Raw genomic sequence first — 17,890 nt, forward strand, 5'->3', positions numbered from 1 at the left:
TTTAGCTCTTATTTTCCAAGACAACTAAAAATATTACTCTTCACTTGCCTCATCCTTCTCTGTACTTTGGACTTACGTCATTAACTGCAGTCTACTTTGCATTATATTTTCATGTGCACATAAATTTTTCCTCCATTGGACGTGAGCCCCTGGATTCTTCTCTGTTTTATACACAGCACACAGTATGTGTCTGATATATATTAAGTAAAAACTAAATGAAATCTCTTATCTTCACAAAACATGTGTTGTTAGGAAGTTAGTTTAAACCACATAAGGATCATCAACATACGTCTTGATAATATGGGGACCTGTGTCACTTCATCCCAGCCACAATCCAAATGTGAATCTTTTGGGGACCATACATTTCTACCCCAATAAGCCAAAACTATGTTTTAAAGTCCATTCCATATCAAATCCATGCTTTACCAATTTCATGCTTTTGTCAACTAGTTAATACTGCAAGTGTAGGAATTTTGCTTGTTTGCAGATTGTTTTTGTCTTTTGTAAAATAAAACGATGTAAGAATATTTGAAGGAGGAATGAAGGAAAGGGGACAATTAAAGAAATAACTTTTATAGTTTGTCTGTAATGAGCCTGGTGCGTTCCGTGAGTTATCCAATTTAATTGAATTCTTCCAATAGCCCTATGAGGTAGATATTATTATCCATATCTTACTGATGAAGAAAATCATGACTTCTAAACTCACACAGTTAAATGATATCAAACCTAGATCTGTATGACACTCTACTGTCTTCCATTTTAAAAGGCAAATTGCACATTAGTCTCCAATATTGAACCTAGGAGCTAAAGCCACATGCTTATTACATTGTTAGTCTACCTTAACTAAATTGCTTTACTTTCTCCATCTGAAATTTTAGAATATTGGTTGCAAGTTGCAGAAATCCAATTCAATATAACTTAACTATTTGGTCATCAACTTAACAAATATTTATCGGGAGCTTTCTGTGTGCAAGACGTTTTTCTAGGCACTAGGGATTCAGTGGTGAGCAAGACAATCATGCAGCCACATGGCTAATATATTAGTATATTGCCTACCTATGCAGCTAATATATTAGTATGAAAATATTTTATAAACAAAAGATCTGTCGAACAGTTAAGAACTGTTAAGAACAGTACAGCAGGGTGAAGGAATGGTGAATGAAAGGGCAGGCTTTTTATTTTTTTATTTTTTATTTTTTTTGTGGCAAAGTCAGAATTTATTTGCAGGTCACCAAGCAAGGGAGTGGGAGACAAATCTCAGATCCACTCCAACTTGGTCTTTGAGTTAGGGGGTTATTTATTTATTTATTTTTCTTTTTTATTAATTTTTATTGGAGTCTACTTGCTTAACTATTTCACTTATATGTGGAATCTAGAAAAAAATAGTACAGATGAACTTACTGGTAAAGCAGAAATAGAGTCACAGATGTAAAGAACAAACTTACGGTTACCAAGGGGGGAAGGGACGGTTGGACGAATTGGGAGATTGGGATTGACATATGTGCACTACTATGTATAAAATAGATAACTAATGAGAACCTACTGTATAGCACAGCGAACTCTACTCCATGATCTGTGGTGACCTAAATGGGAAGGAAATCTAAAAAAGAGTGGATATATGTATATGTATACCTGATTTACTTTGCTGTACAAGGGATGCTTTTTAAATGGGATTGTCAGAGAAGATCTCCCTTTCTAGCAGACACTGAGCAAAGTGAAGGAGTGAGCCATGGGAATACACAAAGGAAGAACACAAGAGCCAGAGGATAGCAAGTGCAAAGTTCCTCAACCAGGAATGTGTTTGGGACGTTGGGGAGATTCCCAAGGAAGCTAATATGACCGGAGCACCACTGGGGAGGGGACAGTGGTTGGAAAGACGGTTGGAAGGGTGGCCAGCAGCCATGCCATATGGTCCTCGTAGGCCATTCTGAAAACTTAACGTTTATTTAAGGTAGATGGCAAGTAAGGAAAGGACTGACAAGAAGTGAATGTCCTCATCCGATTTGGTTTTTAAAGGATCATCTGAGAGCTCTGTGAAGATTGATCCAAAAGGGGACAAGAATGAAAGCAAGGAGACTGTTTGGAGGCTTTCATAAAAGTCCAGTGGGGAAACGGATCCATGGGCCACATAACCAGGAGGGCAGGGGCCGGCCTTATGGACGATGCAGAAACAAAATTTCAGAACTGTGGTCTCATTTCTCCTCACTCCTCCTCTCCTCTTATTTCTCCTCATTTCTCCTTGCTCAGACCTGCTTCTCCATTGCCCCAAGCAGCTCCAGGATCTGTGGTCAGAAAGGAAAGGTTTCCTCTTGTCAGCACCAGGGTGCAACCCCCTCTGAAGGGCCTGGCTGGGTCATGGGACCATCTCAAGACCAATCGCTCACTGTGTCCAGCACTGTGATTTTGAGCCCAGATTTATGGTCCAGGGGATGGGGTGCTCTAAGGATACCTGGAAGGAACAGTGGGATAAAGAAGTTTGCATTTTCTGTGTTTGGGGTTTTTAAAAAAAAAAAAAAAAGAGATACAACAAAGCACCCTGTGAAGACAGCAGAAGGATGTAATGGCTGGGGAGAGATTGAAGATTGTGCATCGATACCTGACGGAGCCAAGGCCCAGTGACTGCTCCTTTCTCTGAATTTCTCTGCCACAAAGCTCCTGGACCACTGTATACTCCTGACACATGGTCTCCTATGTGTCTGTATTAGTGTTTCAACTAATACAGTGACTGCACATTTCCCAAGAAAATAAAAAGGGCCATAGTGTCAAATAATCCAATAAAGCCTCTAGTACCTATGATGAGACAGTGTTGAGCACTAGCGGATTCTCAGGCGATTTGCACATTGATTCCAACCAGAGGAAATGTGGAGCCCATGCTTACCCAGAGTCCAGAAGCAGTCATGTCTTACATACGTATATCCACGATCAGTTTATTGAAAGAACTTCACGTATGGGGCCAACCAAAAACAACTTCATTTTTTTCAGATTTTCCAAAACCTCTCTATTGGATGTCTCGTCTCTCCCTGTGGCTACACCTCAGGAAGTTCTTAAAGCAGCCCCAGGTGTCTTGGGATGTTCAATAGAAACCTTGTTCTCTAAATACACTTGAAGTTTCTCTGTCTCCTATTGACCCCCAAGTTCAGTGATTTACTAGGAGAACCGACAGGACCAGCATGTAGTCATACTCACAGCTATGAGTTATTACAGGGGGGAAGTATAAGACAAATCAGCAAAGGGAAAGGGTGCATGGGGCAAAGTCCAGAGGAAACCAGGCTCAAGCTTCCAAGGGTCTTCTCCCAGTGGCGTCACGCAGGATGCATTTATTTCCTCCAGTGTCCGATTGTGACAACACCTGTGAAATGTTGTCTACCAGAGAAGTTCATCCGAGGCTAAATACCCAAAGATTTTATTAAGGGCTGGTTAGGTAGACATCTGCCTAGCACATACCAAAACTCCATACTCCCAGAAGAAAAGCAGGCGCGCAGCATAAATCCCATTTTTTCTACAACTTGGGCACAGACAGCCACTCTTAGTTAAGGTTGTGGCAACACTCTTGAAATCTAAGTTCCCTAACATCAGCCAAAGTCCAACCTTTCTAGGAAAGGCCAGGCCTTTCTAAGGATAACGGTTTCAGGCCTGCTGTGTTAAATCTTTCCTGCACACTGAGGTTGACATGAGGGTGAGAAAGGCTGACCCACCCTTGGATGGAAATCAGCCATGCAAGTAGTCTGGTTCAACCAGAGATAGAGCTGGAGGAGGGGAAGGCAAAGGGAGAAAAGCTCTTATTTGCCTGGTGTTTTTAGAACCTGGCTTGCAGGAGGTAAATGCGATAAAGCTGACTTGGTTTTCTCATGAGCTGTCTTTATGGGCTCTGCTGTGAACCTTTTTCTGAAGACTTCCCACTGTCTACCACATAGCTTCTGTTAAGGTCATCTTGAACTAGCAATTAATCTTCTTGGGTGGGGGGGTCCTTTCATGGCAGTTCTAACCAAACAGACCCACAGCTCAGCCCACAGGGAGGTACTGGGTGCTATTGTTCCACCAAACCCAGAAATGCAGGCCACGTCTGCCCCCGCTCTCTCCCTGCGCACTCCCATCACAGACGGCTCCCACCAGCCTCTTGTCTTCAGACTTCTCCGTTTGCTGGCCAAGCCCCAGGCAGCACGGAAACATCTGGCCCAAGATTCTTCCACCAGCCTTTGCTTTTGTTTTTGGGGTGGAGGATGGGAGGAGAATTCTGTTCCCCCGTGGATGGAAAATGCCCAGTGATTCCACAGTCTCCCACAACCACTCTCTTAAAAAAAAAAAAAAAATCCCTACCCACTAATAGTCTTCCACATCATTGTATATGTAGGCAAAATGTGTGTGTGTGTGTGCGTATGTGTGTGCACAATTACATGACCAGTGAGACACAGATTAGGAACCACTTTTAGAAAGTCTGGCATCAATGGCCTGGCACAGACCTTTTTTTTTTTTTTCAAACAAAGCTACATTTATTGAGCACCAACTATCTGCCAGACATTGACTTACAAAAGTGCTGCTTTCCATAGAAACGGAAGGAAGTAATTTACCAAAACAGTTTAAGGAGTTCAGTTTTTCTGACCCAATTTAAACATGACAGTTTGGACCAAGTCTTTTCGGGATTAGTGTGACTGTCGATGTGCCTAAGAACAATCTCAGAAGCATACTGAAATTTCAGGTTCCTGGACCTAACCTTAGAAATTCAGATTCAGAAGGTCAGGCCTAGGACCCAGGAGTCTGGGATGGGGCCCAGGTGATTCCAGTGCAGGTGGTCTGGACCAGCCTGTCGTAGCTCAGGAATGCTCAGACTCTAGAGTACCCATGGGGTCTGTAACATGCAGTCTGACTCAGGATGTCCAGGGGGGTCCTGGAGATTCTGCATTGCTCATTATCTCCCGGTTGAGGTTGCTGCAGGTCCGTGCAACATACTTTGAGTAACAAGAACTTAGATGGTCAAGTCTCCCAGAGGCTGGTTCATGCAGCACTTACCCGCCAAAAGGCCCGACACAACTCTTTAGATTAGCTTCAGCCTTAGGGTCTCAACCTAAATTCTAAGACAAGAAAAGTGCCGAATAGTCATGCACGTTCATAAATATATTCCTAAGTAAATATCACTTAACATTCAATGACTCTCTAGCTTTACCAGTAAAAAATGGTGCCAAAAAGGAGAAAATGGAACTTCACTATTCATCATATTGCCTACACGTTTCCCTGTTTGGATCTGCACAGCTCCAAAAAGTTGTCTACTTTTTCCAGCAATACAGATTTCAGAACTTTCTCAAGAGATGGTTCTACGTGCCTTGTGATGGCCAAGACCAGGGGCTCATCTCCTAAGATCATGGATGGCACTTTCATTTCCCCTGTGTGTTATAAGCTACTGACTCAGTACAGTCTTCATTGCCCAGCCCGCCTGCCCTCGTGCTTCCCAGATCCAACACATACACATGGGCGCATGGGAAGGCACACACGCACACACCATGAAATGACCATGGAGGAGTATATAACAAATCCTTCTGGATCTTTGCAACGAAATGTCCTTTGAAATCAAATAAGTGCAATAGCCCAATGATGTACTGAAACGGCAAGCGCAAATGCCGTGAGGGGTGGTCTGAAAGGAACGATGGTATTGCTCACTGTTCTGATAATCCTACCAGCTGCTTCCAGAGCCATCAGGTGGCTCCAAATACCAGGAGAAATTCAATTAGGGTAGAGGCCATGACTGCTTGTTGTCTAAGGAGAGAGTGCTCCAGAGGGGATTTGAGTCGAGGGGTAGGCTGCCCAAAAGGACGGCGGAGGTAAGAGCCCACCCTTTCTATTTGCTCCCATGTTCCCCAAACACGTTTTCTCTGGCCTCAACATAATAGCTGATATAGTATAGTGATCATAGTATTAAGGACATTTTGGAAATTGATCTAATTTTAATAATTTTTATAAAAATAATCCAATTAAAATATATCCCTAGAACTTAGCCTAAGATCTGGCACATAGTAGGAGCTCAATAAGTATTTGTTGAATCCATGTTCCTTTTACTGATGATGACTTTTGCTGCTGTGGCAACCTGGAAAATCCCGTCTTGGTTTTATGATTTATCTTAAGTCTCACTTTCTCCCTGAAGTTACGGGCACTTCCTCCCTGGTGCTTCCATTGTTCTTCTTCTAGAACACTGTGTATTCTATTTCTCTGTTTACACATTCTCTTTCTACACTGTGAGCTCTGAAATACAGGAATGGTGTCCCAGAGTTTAGCACAATAACTAATTCCTCAATACGAATTTTTGAATGAAAAAATGAATGAAGAGGTTGATTGATTCTTTTGCTGTCTCCTGGATTTTAAAGTGAACCACTGGAGTTCACTTTCCAATACTGAGTATGTGTGATCTACATCAGAAAATGCTTCTTTACAAATCCTCATTCTATGAACCATACCCATTTCCTTCTTCCCGCCGTCAGTAACTATGGGGCCATCATCTAAGAGAATTTAAGCTGTTTCACAATCATTTTTGCTATCCTGTTGCCATATCATTCACAGTATAAATAGCCCTGGCTCCTTTGACCTTTGTCAAGGATCTTATTTTCACACGTTTAAATAATATGAGTTGCTCTACTACTTTAATTCATTTACAGAGTTGACTGTTTTTTTTAACTGAGCCTTTTTAGGTGTAGAACAATGAAAAGTGCAATTTCTCACTCCCCCAGAAAGACATGATCAGGAAGACACTGTAGTGGCACTTAGGAAAGGACAAACATCAAAGCACTAGCATGTTTCATCAATGTGTCTCTGAAAACACACTTTAAAACAGGAAAAAAAAACCAAAACCCTAGCATTTGGAAGAAATTGCAGTGTTCATTCTCAAAGATGTTTTACTTTCCAAAAGTGAAAATAAAACTATTTTAAAATTCCAACTAACATATCAAGAACTAAACAAAACAAAATAGTTGGTACACCGCATGGTAATAATAGAGTCGTAATTTGAAAAGTGAGTTTTGCTTGAATAGCTAATAGAAGTCTTATTTTAAGTCCCCTCAGCCTCCTCTGGTTGTTAGCATTTTCCTCCATTTAAGTGCTCAGAGCTAAAACTGTAAATCAACAAGGATTTATTGAAAACCTTTGACCTTGGCACAATTAGGCCTATGATAGATCCTAAAGAAATATGTCACAGTCTTTGAAGAACTTACAAACCTCCTTTGTTTAACACATGTTATTGCATATAAGGTGACATCCATCCTAGATGCCATAGAATCCTGATCTAAGGCATATATCTTTCTTCCTTTCTTCCCTTTCTTCCCTTTCTTTCACTTCTTCCCTCCTTCGCATCTTCTGGTACCCATACATTTTTTACACCTTCCAAAGAAGTAAATGCCACAGTCTCTCTTAGTCAGCATTCACTCATTCATGCTACTAACATTTATTGATTCACTAATATTTCTAATTACTGTATTAGGTATAAAAGCTGTAGCGATGCCTAAGGCTGTACTATCCTATGTACTGGGCATTGTGGTGGGCATAAAGCTGTAGAAATGACACAGTCTGGCCTCAAGGAGCTTACAGATCCTTTAGGGGGTGACACACAAAAGACAGATGATTTTAATACACTGTATCATGACTTGGCAAGTATAGGGTAAAGGCATGCATCTACTACAATAGTGGCACAGAGGAGAGAGTCACAAAGCAATACTCATTGTCAGGAAAACTCTCCCTTAGATACAATTTTGAATTATGAAAGAGAAGCAAACTCTCTTGTTCTTGCATAGCCTCCAAAACCTAACGCATGGGCACTTTTTTTCAGATTTATACATTTCGAACTCACGTCAACAATTTTGTCTCCAGTGGGACTGTGGGATCCCAGCTCTGTGTATGCAGAGTAAGTTGGGAGCGAGGAGAAAGTGTTGGCCACCTTTGGGTTAATTCAGAACCTTCACCAACTCATCACTGGATTCAGACCATGTGAATTTCTTATGGGATTTAATTTTCCAGACTCACTATCTATAATGATCAAGTCATCCTCAAATACACAAAACATTTCCATTTATTTGCAGCTTACAGGGATAGTAACCATCCATATACAACAGAAAAAAAAGTAACAGAGCCTTTTCTGTGCATTATTTATTCAATAATATGTATGAAGCATGTGCGTCATGTAAGATGTTTGACTATGTGTCTGTTCCTACCTCCAGAGAAGCACTGGCCAAATCTCTAGATCTTTGCAGAAAGACAGGATGGTAGGATTAAACTAGTAAATTTTTAAACATTTATGTTTCTCAATTATACTTACTATAAAATTGAAGAAAATGTAAGAAAAAAATTTCTCTACAATCCTATGGCAAGAAATACTCTTTCAATGTCATTAGACTGAGGCACCTTTCTTTCAGGTTATATTTGTTTTCAACAGCATGTAATTACTATTTGAATTTGCTTTAATGAGTAAATATTGCACAAATATATATTCTAGCAATACCATGCTTCCAAAATATCATTTATTTTGCCAGGTTAGATAACTCCATAGAAAAGAACACTTAAAGAACAGAAATCACGTAACTATAGGCAACTTACGATATCAAGAAGTCAAAAACCAACAGAAAAATGTATACCATACAAATGGATTTGAAACATATGGAAAGATGCTCAACCTCTATCACAAATGAATGGAGACTTAAATTTTAACTAGACACCAATTGTTCACCTACCGTGTTGGCAAAGGTACAGATATAAAAGGGGGTACGATGTGATGGTATCCATTAAAATGTAAAACGCACCCATTCTTTGGCCCAGAAATTTCACTTGGAGGAATTAATCCTACAGATAAATGCTCGTGTATGCGTGTTGTGGACCCACGAGGACACTCGGCAGAGCACTGTTTGTAATAGCAGCAACCTCCAACACATCCCCTTCCCTCCAGCCCCAGCGCCCCTACCTCATCCAGCCTCCATCATCCCTTATCTGGACCACAGGAGGGGCGCCCTGCTTGATCTTCCTCTTTTCCCTCTTTCACTCCTACAACATCCCTAGGAGCCAGAGTGATATTTTTAAAACATAAATCAGATCATGTCCCGCTGCGTGCTAAAACCCCTCCAATGCCTTTCCGTCATGCTAAGAATAAAATCGACACCACTTATCCTGGCTTCTAAAGACCCATCTACCCAACCTCTGCCTGCCTCCTGACTTCTCTCATGCCTCTCTAGCCCTCACCCTCAGTGCTCTAGACACAGAGGCTTTCTCTGGGCTGCTCAGGCACGTCCAGCTCATTCGTGCTCCAGGGTCTCTGCATGGATCCCTTCCCCTTATTTTCTCGCAAGGGCCCTTTCTCACCCTTCAAAATTTACCTTCAACACCAGTCCCCAGAGAGGCCTTCCCTGACCACCTCAGCTCGCCAGGCACTCACTCTCTAACACACTGTCCCGTTTTTCCCTTTTTACATTGTCTGTCGTCGCCTGGCTGTGTTCTTGTGCATTCCACGGTGTATTTGTTTACATTCTTCTTTTCCCTGTCATTTAGGTCTCGGAGAGCAGGGACGCTGTCAGCTTCATTCGTTGCTTTATTACCAGCAACCAGAAAAGTATCTGCACATAATGAGTGTTTAGTAAATGTTTGCTGAGTGAATTAATAAATGGCCATCAGAAGGGGATAGGACACGTTATAGGACACCCATCAGATGAAACACAGTATGGCTGTTGAAAAGAATGGGCTGATAGGCAATCCAAGTGTCGTCCTCCGACCAAGACTGCACCGTCGCACAGATCTGGCCTCGGTCTCCCTCCCAGACCTCCTCTCAGATCCTTCTGTTCTTGGTCTTCTTGCTGTTCTTGCTACACTCCACATCTGTGCCCCAGGGCCTTGGCACTTGCTATTCCTGCATCTACGCCTACCTCTACCCCTGCATGGCTCGCTTACTCACTTCTGTCAATTCTCTGCTCAAAAGTCATCTGTTCAGAAAGCCCTCCCGGACTACTCTCAAAATTCCTCACCCTGTCCCTTCCCCTCCTTGGACCCAGCTTTACTTTTCTTCATTGCACTTATCATTTGAAACAAAAGTGCCTATTTATTTGTGTCCATGTTTATTACATGCTTCCCCTGACTCGAACGTTCCTTGATGCTGTCATGACCTCCCCAGCAGGTAGAACCTTGCCTGGCATACAGTAGCAGCTGAACAGGTCTTTGATTGGTGAGGAATGAATAAATGAATGTATTCTTGAGTGCAAAAAAGCAAGGTACTAAACAGTGTGCCCATAGAATGCTGTGTCAATTGTATTAACAAAAAATGACCCGTATATATAATCTCTCTGGAAGAAAAATCCAAGAACACAATAACAAGGATAGATTCTGCAGTAGGGAACTGAAAGGCTGAGAGGCATAAGAGAAAAACTTATTGTTCCTGTATATCATTATTTTTTATAAGACTGTATTTTTACAAAACATGGGCATTAATTACTTTTTCCAAAAATTATGTCATATTTGACAGTTTTGCAAGTTTATGCATTTGAAGCCAAAAGGAAATCAAGACCCTCATAAATGTTACTTGAAATGATAAACATTCAACAGCCATGTACTTAGCAATCCTATAAACTTGTCATAGCCCTATGCAATCTTGTTTGGATGTTCATGCAAAGCTGTGGTTGCAAAGGATACCTATACTTTCTGTTGGAAGGGGTATATATATTCCTTAGCTATAAAATATGGGAGGAAACAGGAGTGTGGATCTTAAGTAGAACAAGGTCTTCGTAAATGCAGCAAGACCCCTGCACATTTTATATGCCAGGAAAAGGGCCTCTGTGCCCAAGATACTTTGAATCTGCTCGCAAGGTTGAAATATGCCTTCGCCGTTTGAAAAATAAATAAAAACCCTCTGCCAATAGACTCTACCCATCCTTAACTAGCTGATTTGGTCAGTGTTTTTCTGGCTCCATCAAATACATGTAAATGTGTCTTACTTTAAGAAAATCCACTATTTGAATATGTGGATTTATAGAAAAAAATGTAAAGGAATGTCCACTTGCTTTAATCACGGATTCTTTTAAATATGAAAATAAGAAACATTTAAACTGTGATTCAATACCAAAAAATTATACAGAAATTTCAGGAACACCATCATTGAACACACAGGTACTTGGTAATTACTTGCTGGTTGGATGAACATACGTATTGAAAATCAGTAGAGTGAAATGGATGAGAGCATGGGTTGGGATCCAGATATCCCTGTGTTTGGATTCTATCTCTGCCATTCATTAGCTGAGTCTGACCTTCAACAAGTGACTTAACCTCTCAAGGCCTCAGTGTTTCTTACAGAAACAAAATGAATGACCAATGCCTCCCTAATAGTTAGTTATATTAAATGAAAGATATAGGCAAATGAAATATAGATATATTTTATCATGTATTATATTTTATCACGTATTATAATATCATATATTATTTCCTTCATGTAATTTCTGCCTGATTAGGAGCAAGTAAGAATGAATCGTAAGTGCTGTTATATTTTCAGAGATATAGTATAGGTAACTATATATATATGTATATAATTACATATACGCATATGTATATAGCACCTGCACAATGCCTGGCACAGAGTAAATGTTTGGTAAAGGGTGGTTCCTATTGTGAAAAGTAACACAAAATACCCTGAGAGTTTGACTCTTCATTTTCATATCCACAAAGACCAATTTTGTGCACAACATGCCAGTACGTTCCATTTCACTGTACAGGGAGGGGTAAAAGAATCTGTGTCACTGAGATCTTTGTGGCCTTAAAATTATGGGAAAGCAATTAACAGGTATGTAAGTGAATTGTGGCAGAGATTCAACTTGTAATAATGGCTAACGTCTATTGAGTGTATGATGATTAGTCATTCTGCAGAGTAAATACTGTGACTTAATATCCTCTCCAAGGATGGCCTGCTTCCTACTTTCTTAATTAAACATATTAAATGTGAATGTTTTATTGAATTTCCCAGACTAGAATAGAATAGCAGGTATTTGGAGTGGGAAAGGCAAAAATGGTACAAATTGCTTCAAACTTAGAGACTAAATGAATGTGCTCCCTCGGATGACCAAAGGTTTCTTCCTTTTCAGTTTTCTGGCTTTTTTTTTCCCCTTTCCTTCTAGCACTTCGAGTTTGTTTAATAAAGTTGAGAATTTTCACAAAGGGCCTTATGAACACGTGTTATTAGATTTTAAATCTGATTTGAAAGTGCCTCTCTCCTACTCCCTGTGAGTAAAGTGACCTTTTTAAATGGAGGGAAGTGGGTTTAGATGACAGTCATGATAAATGCGGTCACGTTCACTCAATAAAATAAGGCCCAGTGCATTTGAGGATAAATCAGTGAAATGTACAGCCCCACCTGTCTGTCTCCATCACTCATTTCCACTGTCACTTTCACAGTGGCTGATGGATCACAGTCGCTGTAAAATTAGACAGCCTTTAATCTCATTTCATCCTGATTAGCTTCTCTTTACCCTTTCCCTCTAACTCACTGACTGACACGCTAAAAACTCACACGGGGCTGTATATGAACAGGGAGTACAAACTTCTCCTCCGGTACCTGCTTGTGAGGGCGAGGCCGGCATGCATCCCTAGAGAAGTCTGGAAGGGAGAGGGCGTATCTTCCTCGTTATTTAAAAGATAATCAATAATTGCGGTACCCAGTGCCATTTTAAGCAGATGTTTTCTCTTGATCACTGCCCTCTTTATTTTGCTTTCGTTCAGGTTTAATCAGAAGTCAAAGAAATGAGGTCTCTTGCAAAACTCAAACATTGATTTCATATCGATTTTTTTCTAATAGATTTGGAGCGTTTTACATTCAGAATAATCCCAAAGAGTTATTTGTGTGTATTTATAGCCTCTCAATTCACAGTAATAAATCAGAAAAGACAACAATTCAGGAATGAAAATGCTGAAAGAGCCAAGAAATATAGCATACAAGGTTTTAAAACAGGAGTAAAAATGGGTAGGTAAATGAGAATATCTTCAAGCAGCCTTTATATTAGCATTTCAAAGACCTTCTCGTATTTTGAAAGTTTCAATAGTTAGTTTAGTGCAATAGTTTCATTTGTTTGCATAAAGCATAACAATAGGGGTAATCAAATGAGAAAGAGGCTTAAGAATAAATCATGTATTCTTTCCTTCACTTAATTTCTGCCTGAATGGGAGCAAGTAAATGGCAAGAACAAAACACAACTGTTGTTCTATTTTCAGAGCCTGTGCTTTATTATAAAGCTGGACTTCCGGTTAAAAAGAAGATAATACGATTTTTTAGTACTTATAAAATGTGGGCATTGAACTGACCAAAAATTTTAAATAAATATTGGAAGACTGGTAGTCATAAAGTAAGTTGGTTGTATCAGTGGCCGCTGTTCTTACACGCATGTCTCATATGAGTATATGCTTACAGGTGACAATGCTGTAAGTTTACTGCCCCGATGGCATTGTGATAAACCAGAGTAGCACCAGGCTGTTCACAAAATACACAATATACATAATATATGGGTAGCATAGTTTTGTGTTTGGCGTTTTGCAACCAGCATCATAATCCGAACAATGATGAGTTAATTTAAGAAAAGAAAAAAAGATGTTCAAAACGTATCCAGTCACCCAATTTTAGTTGCTGCATGAACTCAACATATACTCTGCCCCAATGGGCTCTGAGAAGTGAAGCCTGCAGAAGCTATATGGTTAAAAGCATTTTCCAAAGACATAACTAAGGGTTGAGGGGCAGAAGGACATTGCTGAAGTGACTCCCTAAATCAATTGACCTAATTCATGGGCCACACAAATCCCTGGCACGCCCAATTTCTTCATGATCCCAGAAATCCAGGGTTTCCGTACCAATGTCTTCTCCCTTGTGGCTATAAGTTCGAAAATAGTGAATATTCACAGTAAAAGTGAATACATAATAGAATAATGAAAATTCCTAAAATCTTTTCATATGAAGCGTAAGCGATCTGATTTGCTCTTTCAGAGGCTGTGTTACAGGTTTCAAAGCTATGCCTGTTTCTCCTTGTTTTTGTTTACATATCTTAGCCAGCATAAGTGCATTCTGAGAAAAAAGATCATAAAAACAAAGTGAAATGAGATATATATCATCCAAAGTAAATTGGGTATAAGATAGGCTCGTTCTCTCTCTCTCTCCCTCTCTCTCTCTCTCTCTCCATTGGCAAAAGAGTACAGAGTACGAGCTGGCCCTGACTCATATTGATTTCCCACTGCACTGGTTTCTTAAGTGCTCTGCTGATCTGTGTCAAGCAATAAGTTCCCTGCCTGAACATGCATATCACCTCCCCATTTGTCCTCACCTAGATTTAAGGTGCCCATATGATGAGCTGAACAAGGACATCATTTTTCCTACTGGTGTCACTGGGCCCAAACCACTGCCTGTGATATGATAACTAATGCTGCGTAAGTTTACATTCGCCATATGACATAATAATAGCAGAGACTAACACTGCACTGCACACGGGGTGACGGGGGCGTCCTATTCTTGTTGTGTGTGTCTCCCCAAAGAAAATGGAAATGAGAACAGATCCAGCGAAACCTTTGGTGGGTTTCTGGATCACTCTTCCCTCCTCACAGCCACCACATTTGGGGCAGAGCAGGGCAAGACGAGGGGAATGGATATTTATGATGTTCCTGACGGTTTTTATCTTTGTTCCAGAAGAGCTCTTAAGCAGATAGATAGAAAATGTGTGATTGTGCTACTAATGACATTGTACAGGAAATTAAGCGTATACATTTGGAGAAGGCATTAAATCAGCAGGACCTTAATTTAAAAACTTAAAACTGTATGGAAATTCAGCTTGCTCATTGCTGTGGAATAGAAAGCAACCAAGCACCCTGAGTCTGTTTATGGAAAGATTGCCAGCAAGCCAAGTTTGGGCAGAACAGCTTAATGGCTCCAAGTGGATGCTGGGTTATTTCTTCCAAGAAGTAAGCCCCAGCCCTGACCATTTGGGAGTGTCAGTCATGGTTGTAGACTGCACGATCCCCATCATCAGGCAGGTGAGGAGGACTTAAGAATTGAAAGCAGCCCGACAGGTTGTTCTTGACTAATTTGCAGAATAACATTATGTAAAATTAATCAAAAGGGGTGGGGTTGGCAATTGCTGGGAACACACCGCTGAGCCACTGCGGATTGGTGGGTGCCCCACTCTGCTTGTCTATGTGCTTTTCTTCCTTCTGACTTAGTCTCACGTTTGATACATTTTGGTGAAAGCACATAACTAGTGAGCCAAGGTATCAAGTCCTAAGATGGAAAATTTTATACGTCTTTTTTTTTTTTTTTCTCAATTCCAGTTATGCCATACAACAGTGCCCATCACTGCGTTGTGGAGGTGGAAAACTTCCTGTTTGTGTTGGGCGGAGAGGACCAATGGAACCCTAACGGTAACTATTGAACCACTTAACAGTAGGTGCTCAACAAGCCTGTGTGTGATGAGAGGTGCCAGCGGCAGTCCGTTTTGTAATTACCGTGGAAAACATATTTCTGTGCAGCAGGGACAAACGAAGTAGTCGGTGAAGTGGGCTGACAATTGGAGGGAGGGTCCACCGTTGAGCTGGCAGAGGACACACGCAGCAGTGCATTCACTCATGGACTCTCTGGGGATTTGGCTTCACCGTGACGCCCAGCCCCTCTCCTGACCCATCCCCTGAGGAATGCCACCAGCGTGAGCCCAGACTCCCTCAAGGGAGGTAGCAAGCAGCAACTATTAAGAATTCTCACCACCTTCTCCACCACTTTTCTCCCATTTTATCAGGATAATAATATGCAGTTTCAATAAATAAGCGTTATCTGCTGTCGCGCTGTACATGACCTGAGCTGAAGTTCCTTTGCAGCGTTCATTACTTGACACCTGTTCCGGCTGCTGCGTCTTCTGCAAGGGCTTCGTCCACAGATTATCCACCATCTTCCCTGTTGATGCGATTACTTCATAATTGTATCACAAAGAGAAAGTAAACATTTGAATACACTTCCCAAGCCTAATGTAGGGAGAACACTGCGCCTTGCAGAACACGCAAAATTATCAAGATATTTTTGGAAATCTTGCACGTGAAGGAGGGGTTGCAGTTGTAGCCTTCTGTGTAACAGAGATCATTATGAGTGAGAAACCATAAAACAGCTTGCAGGTACACATTTTTGCTTTAAACCCCCAGAACAGCCAGCTGAAATTACATATACTGCATATATTTTATGGTGAATGTTCTCTTTCAGCATCTGCACAAAGGCAAATTATAGAAAATTGTTACATCTGTTCACTCTAGAAAATCTTAAAGGAAAACAACCCAGGCCACCCTCCAAGAACATTTCTTTGAAGAGAAGGGGACATTCTTTCTCAAGATCAGCTTTGTTGGTTCATATCTTTCAGGTTTGGAGAGATGGTTCCGGGGCTTTGGGAGAAACAGATTTGGATCAGGAACAAAAATATTTAATATCTCTCCTCTAACTTATCTTTGCAATGACTGATTTGATATGTTAAAACAAAACAAAACAAAAACCCTGGCCAATATACAATCCACTGTAAACTCTCCATTTCCTGTTTAACCTCTTCTTCCGAGGAAGTGATTTGAACAGAATGGAGCATTTGTAAGGAAACGGTACGCAGCCAGCAGGTTTATCTAAAAAAGAATCTGCAGAACTTCATTTTTGGGGGTTTTTTTTTGTTTGTTTTCTTGAAGGCCAGATGAAAACTAACACATAACAAGAGAAGGCTGGAAAGTCCTGTTTCTTTCCCCCTTTTTTTTTTTTTTTTTGGTCGCACCGCACGGCATATGGGATTTTAGTTCCCCGTCCAGGGATAGAACCCACACCCCTTGCAGTGGAAGCGCAGAGTCTTAACCACTGGACCGCCAGGGAAGTCCCATGGAAAGTCCTGTTTCTAATGATGGTGCTCTCTCAGCCCACCTCCGTTCCCACGTGGGATAAGCCTCTGCTAAAAGACCAGTCTTGGGGCGACAACTCAGTTTTCACAAATCACTATGAACCTCCCATTCCTGTGAGACAGACCTTAATCAGCAACACAGAAAACCCGCTCCCTGGGTTTACCCCTGCCCCACCCCTGCCCAAAATAACCTGCCACTGCTTACCGTTCAACTTCTATCAGACACACAACTGAGAGGATGGGTGGGGGGATTAGGGGCGAGTATAAGGGACATATTCCTTCCTCTAGTCTAGAGAATCGAGATTTTATCGTTGAGCTAATTCAGATTCCCATAAAACTACGCCATTGGACCTCACTGATTTGCCTCCCCCTGACCCCTGAGAGGAGCAGTGATTCAGTTTAAAGCCCTCAACAAATATGCTGTGAGAAAAGACTACAGAAAGCACAGCATTGCATTTCCTGTGGGGGCACCTTTCACTGCCACCACTCAGCGTGCTCTATGTGAAGACCTGCGTGACAAGTCCTTGTCAAACCAAAGTACTGAGGCATGGTGTGCTTTGAACAATTACTTCTAACGCCAATCATATGATTTAATGTGTCTCTTTTGCTTTAGCCGCCAGGAGGCTCAAAATTGAACTTCAGTAAAACTTTAATTACTATATTTTGTTTACTTTTAGTCTCCATATGGGCCTAGCAGCTCACAACTCTCTTTCTGTAAGACCCTTATTTAGAACTTTGGGAGTTCCACCTGCAAATCTGAGTCATTCTGTCCCTGACTTGTTTCGCCTTTGAGGTCATTTAGTATAGATCTGGGTAAATGCTGATGAGCCACTGATTAGCATCTCCTAAGCAGAGGATAATTGGTCACACTGTGAGGCAAGCAGGCCAGTCTTTTGTACCTCATGTCAACCAATCAGTCATTGGCTGAGGCCTTCCCCCAGGTGGGGGTGAGGGTGGGCAATGAAGTGGCCTGTTCAGCTGAGGGCAGTTCTCTAGAGAGGGAGCAGCTG

The 17,890-nt window shown here is 41.2% G+C and overlaps 1 protein-coding gene across 1 annotated transcript in view; it reads left to right on the forward strand.

Annotated features, from left to right (window-relative positions):
- Nucleotides 1–17,890, forward strand: part of KLHL14 (kelch like family member 14) — a 104,019-nt gene that overhangs the window by 62,312 nt on the left and 23,817 nt on the right. Inside the window, exon 4 of the mRNA XM_082354313.1 lies at nucleotides 15,298–15,387. Within this exon, the coding sequence (XP_082210439.1) occupies nucleotides 15,298–15,387 (90 nt within the window). The remainder of the gene's footprint in view (nucleotides 1–15,297; nucleotides 15,388–17,890) is intronic.

The sequence above is a fragment of the Balaenoptera borealis genome, assembly GCF_965194805.1.
Source record: "Balaenoptera borealis genome assembly, chromosome: 14".
Classification (NCBI taxonomy): Eukaryota; Metazoa; Chordata; class Mammalia; order Artiodactyla; family Balaenopteridae; genus Balaenoptera; species Balaenoptera borealis.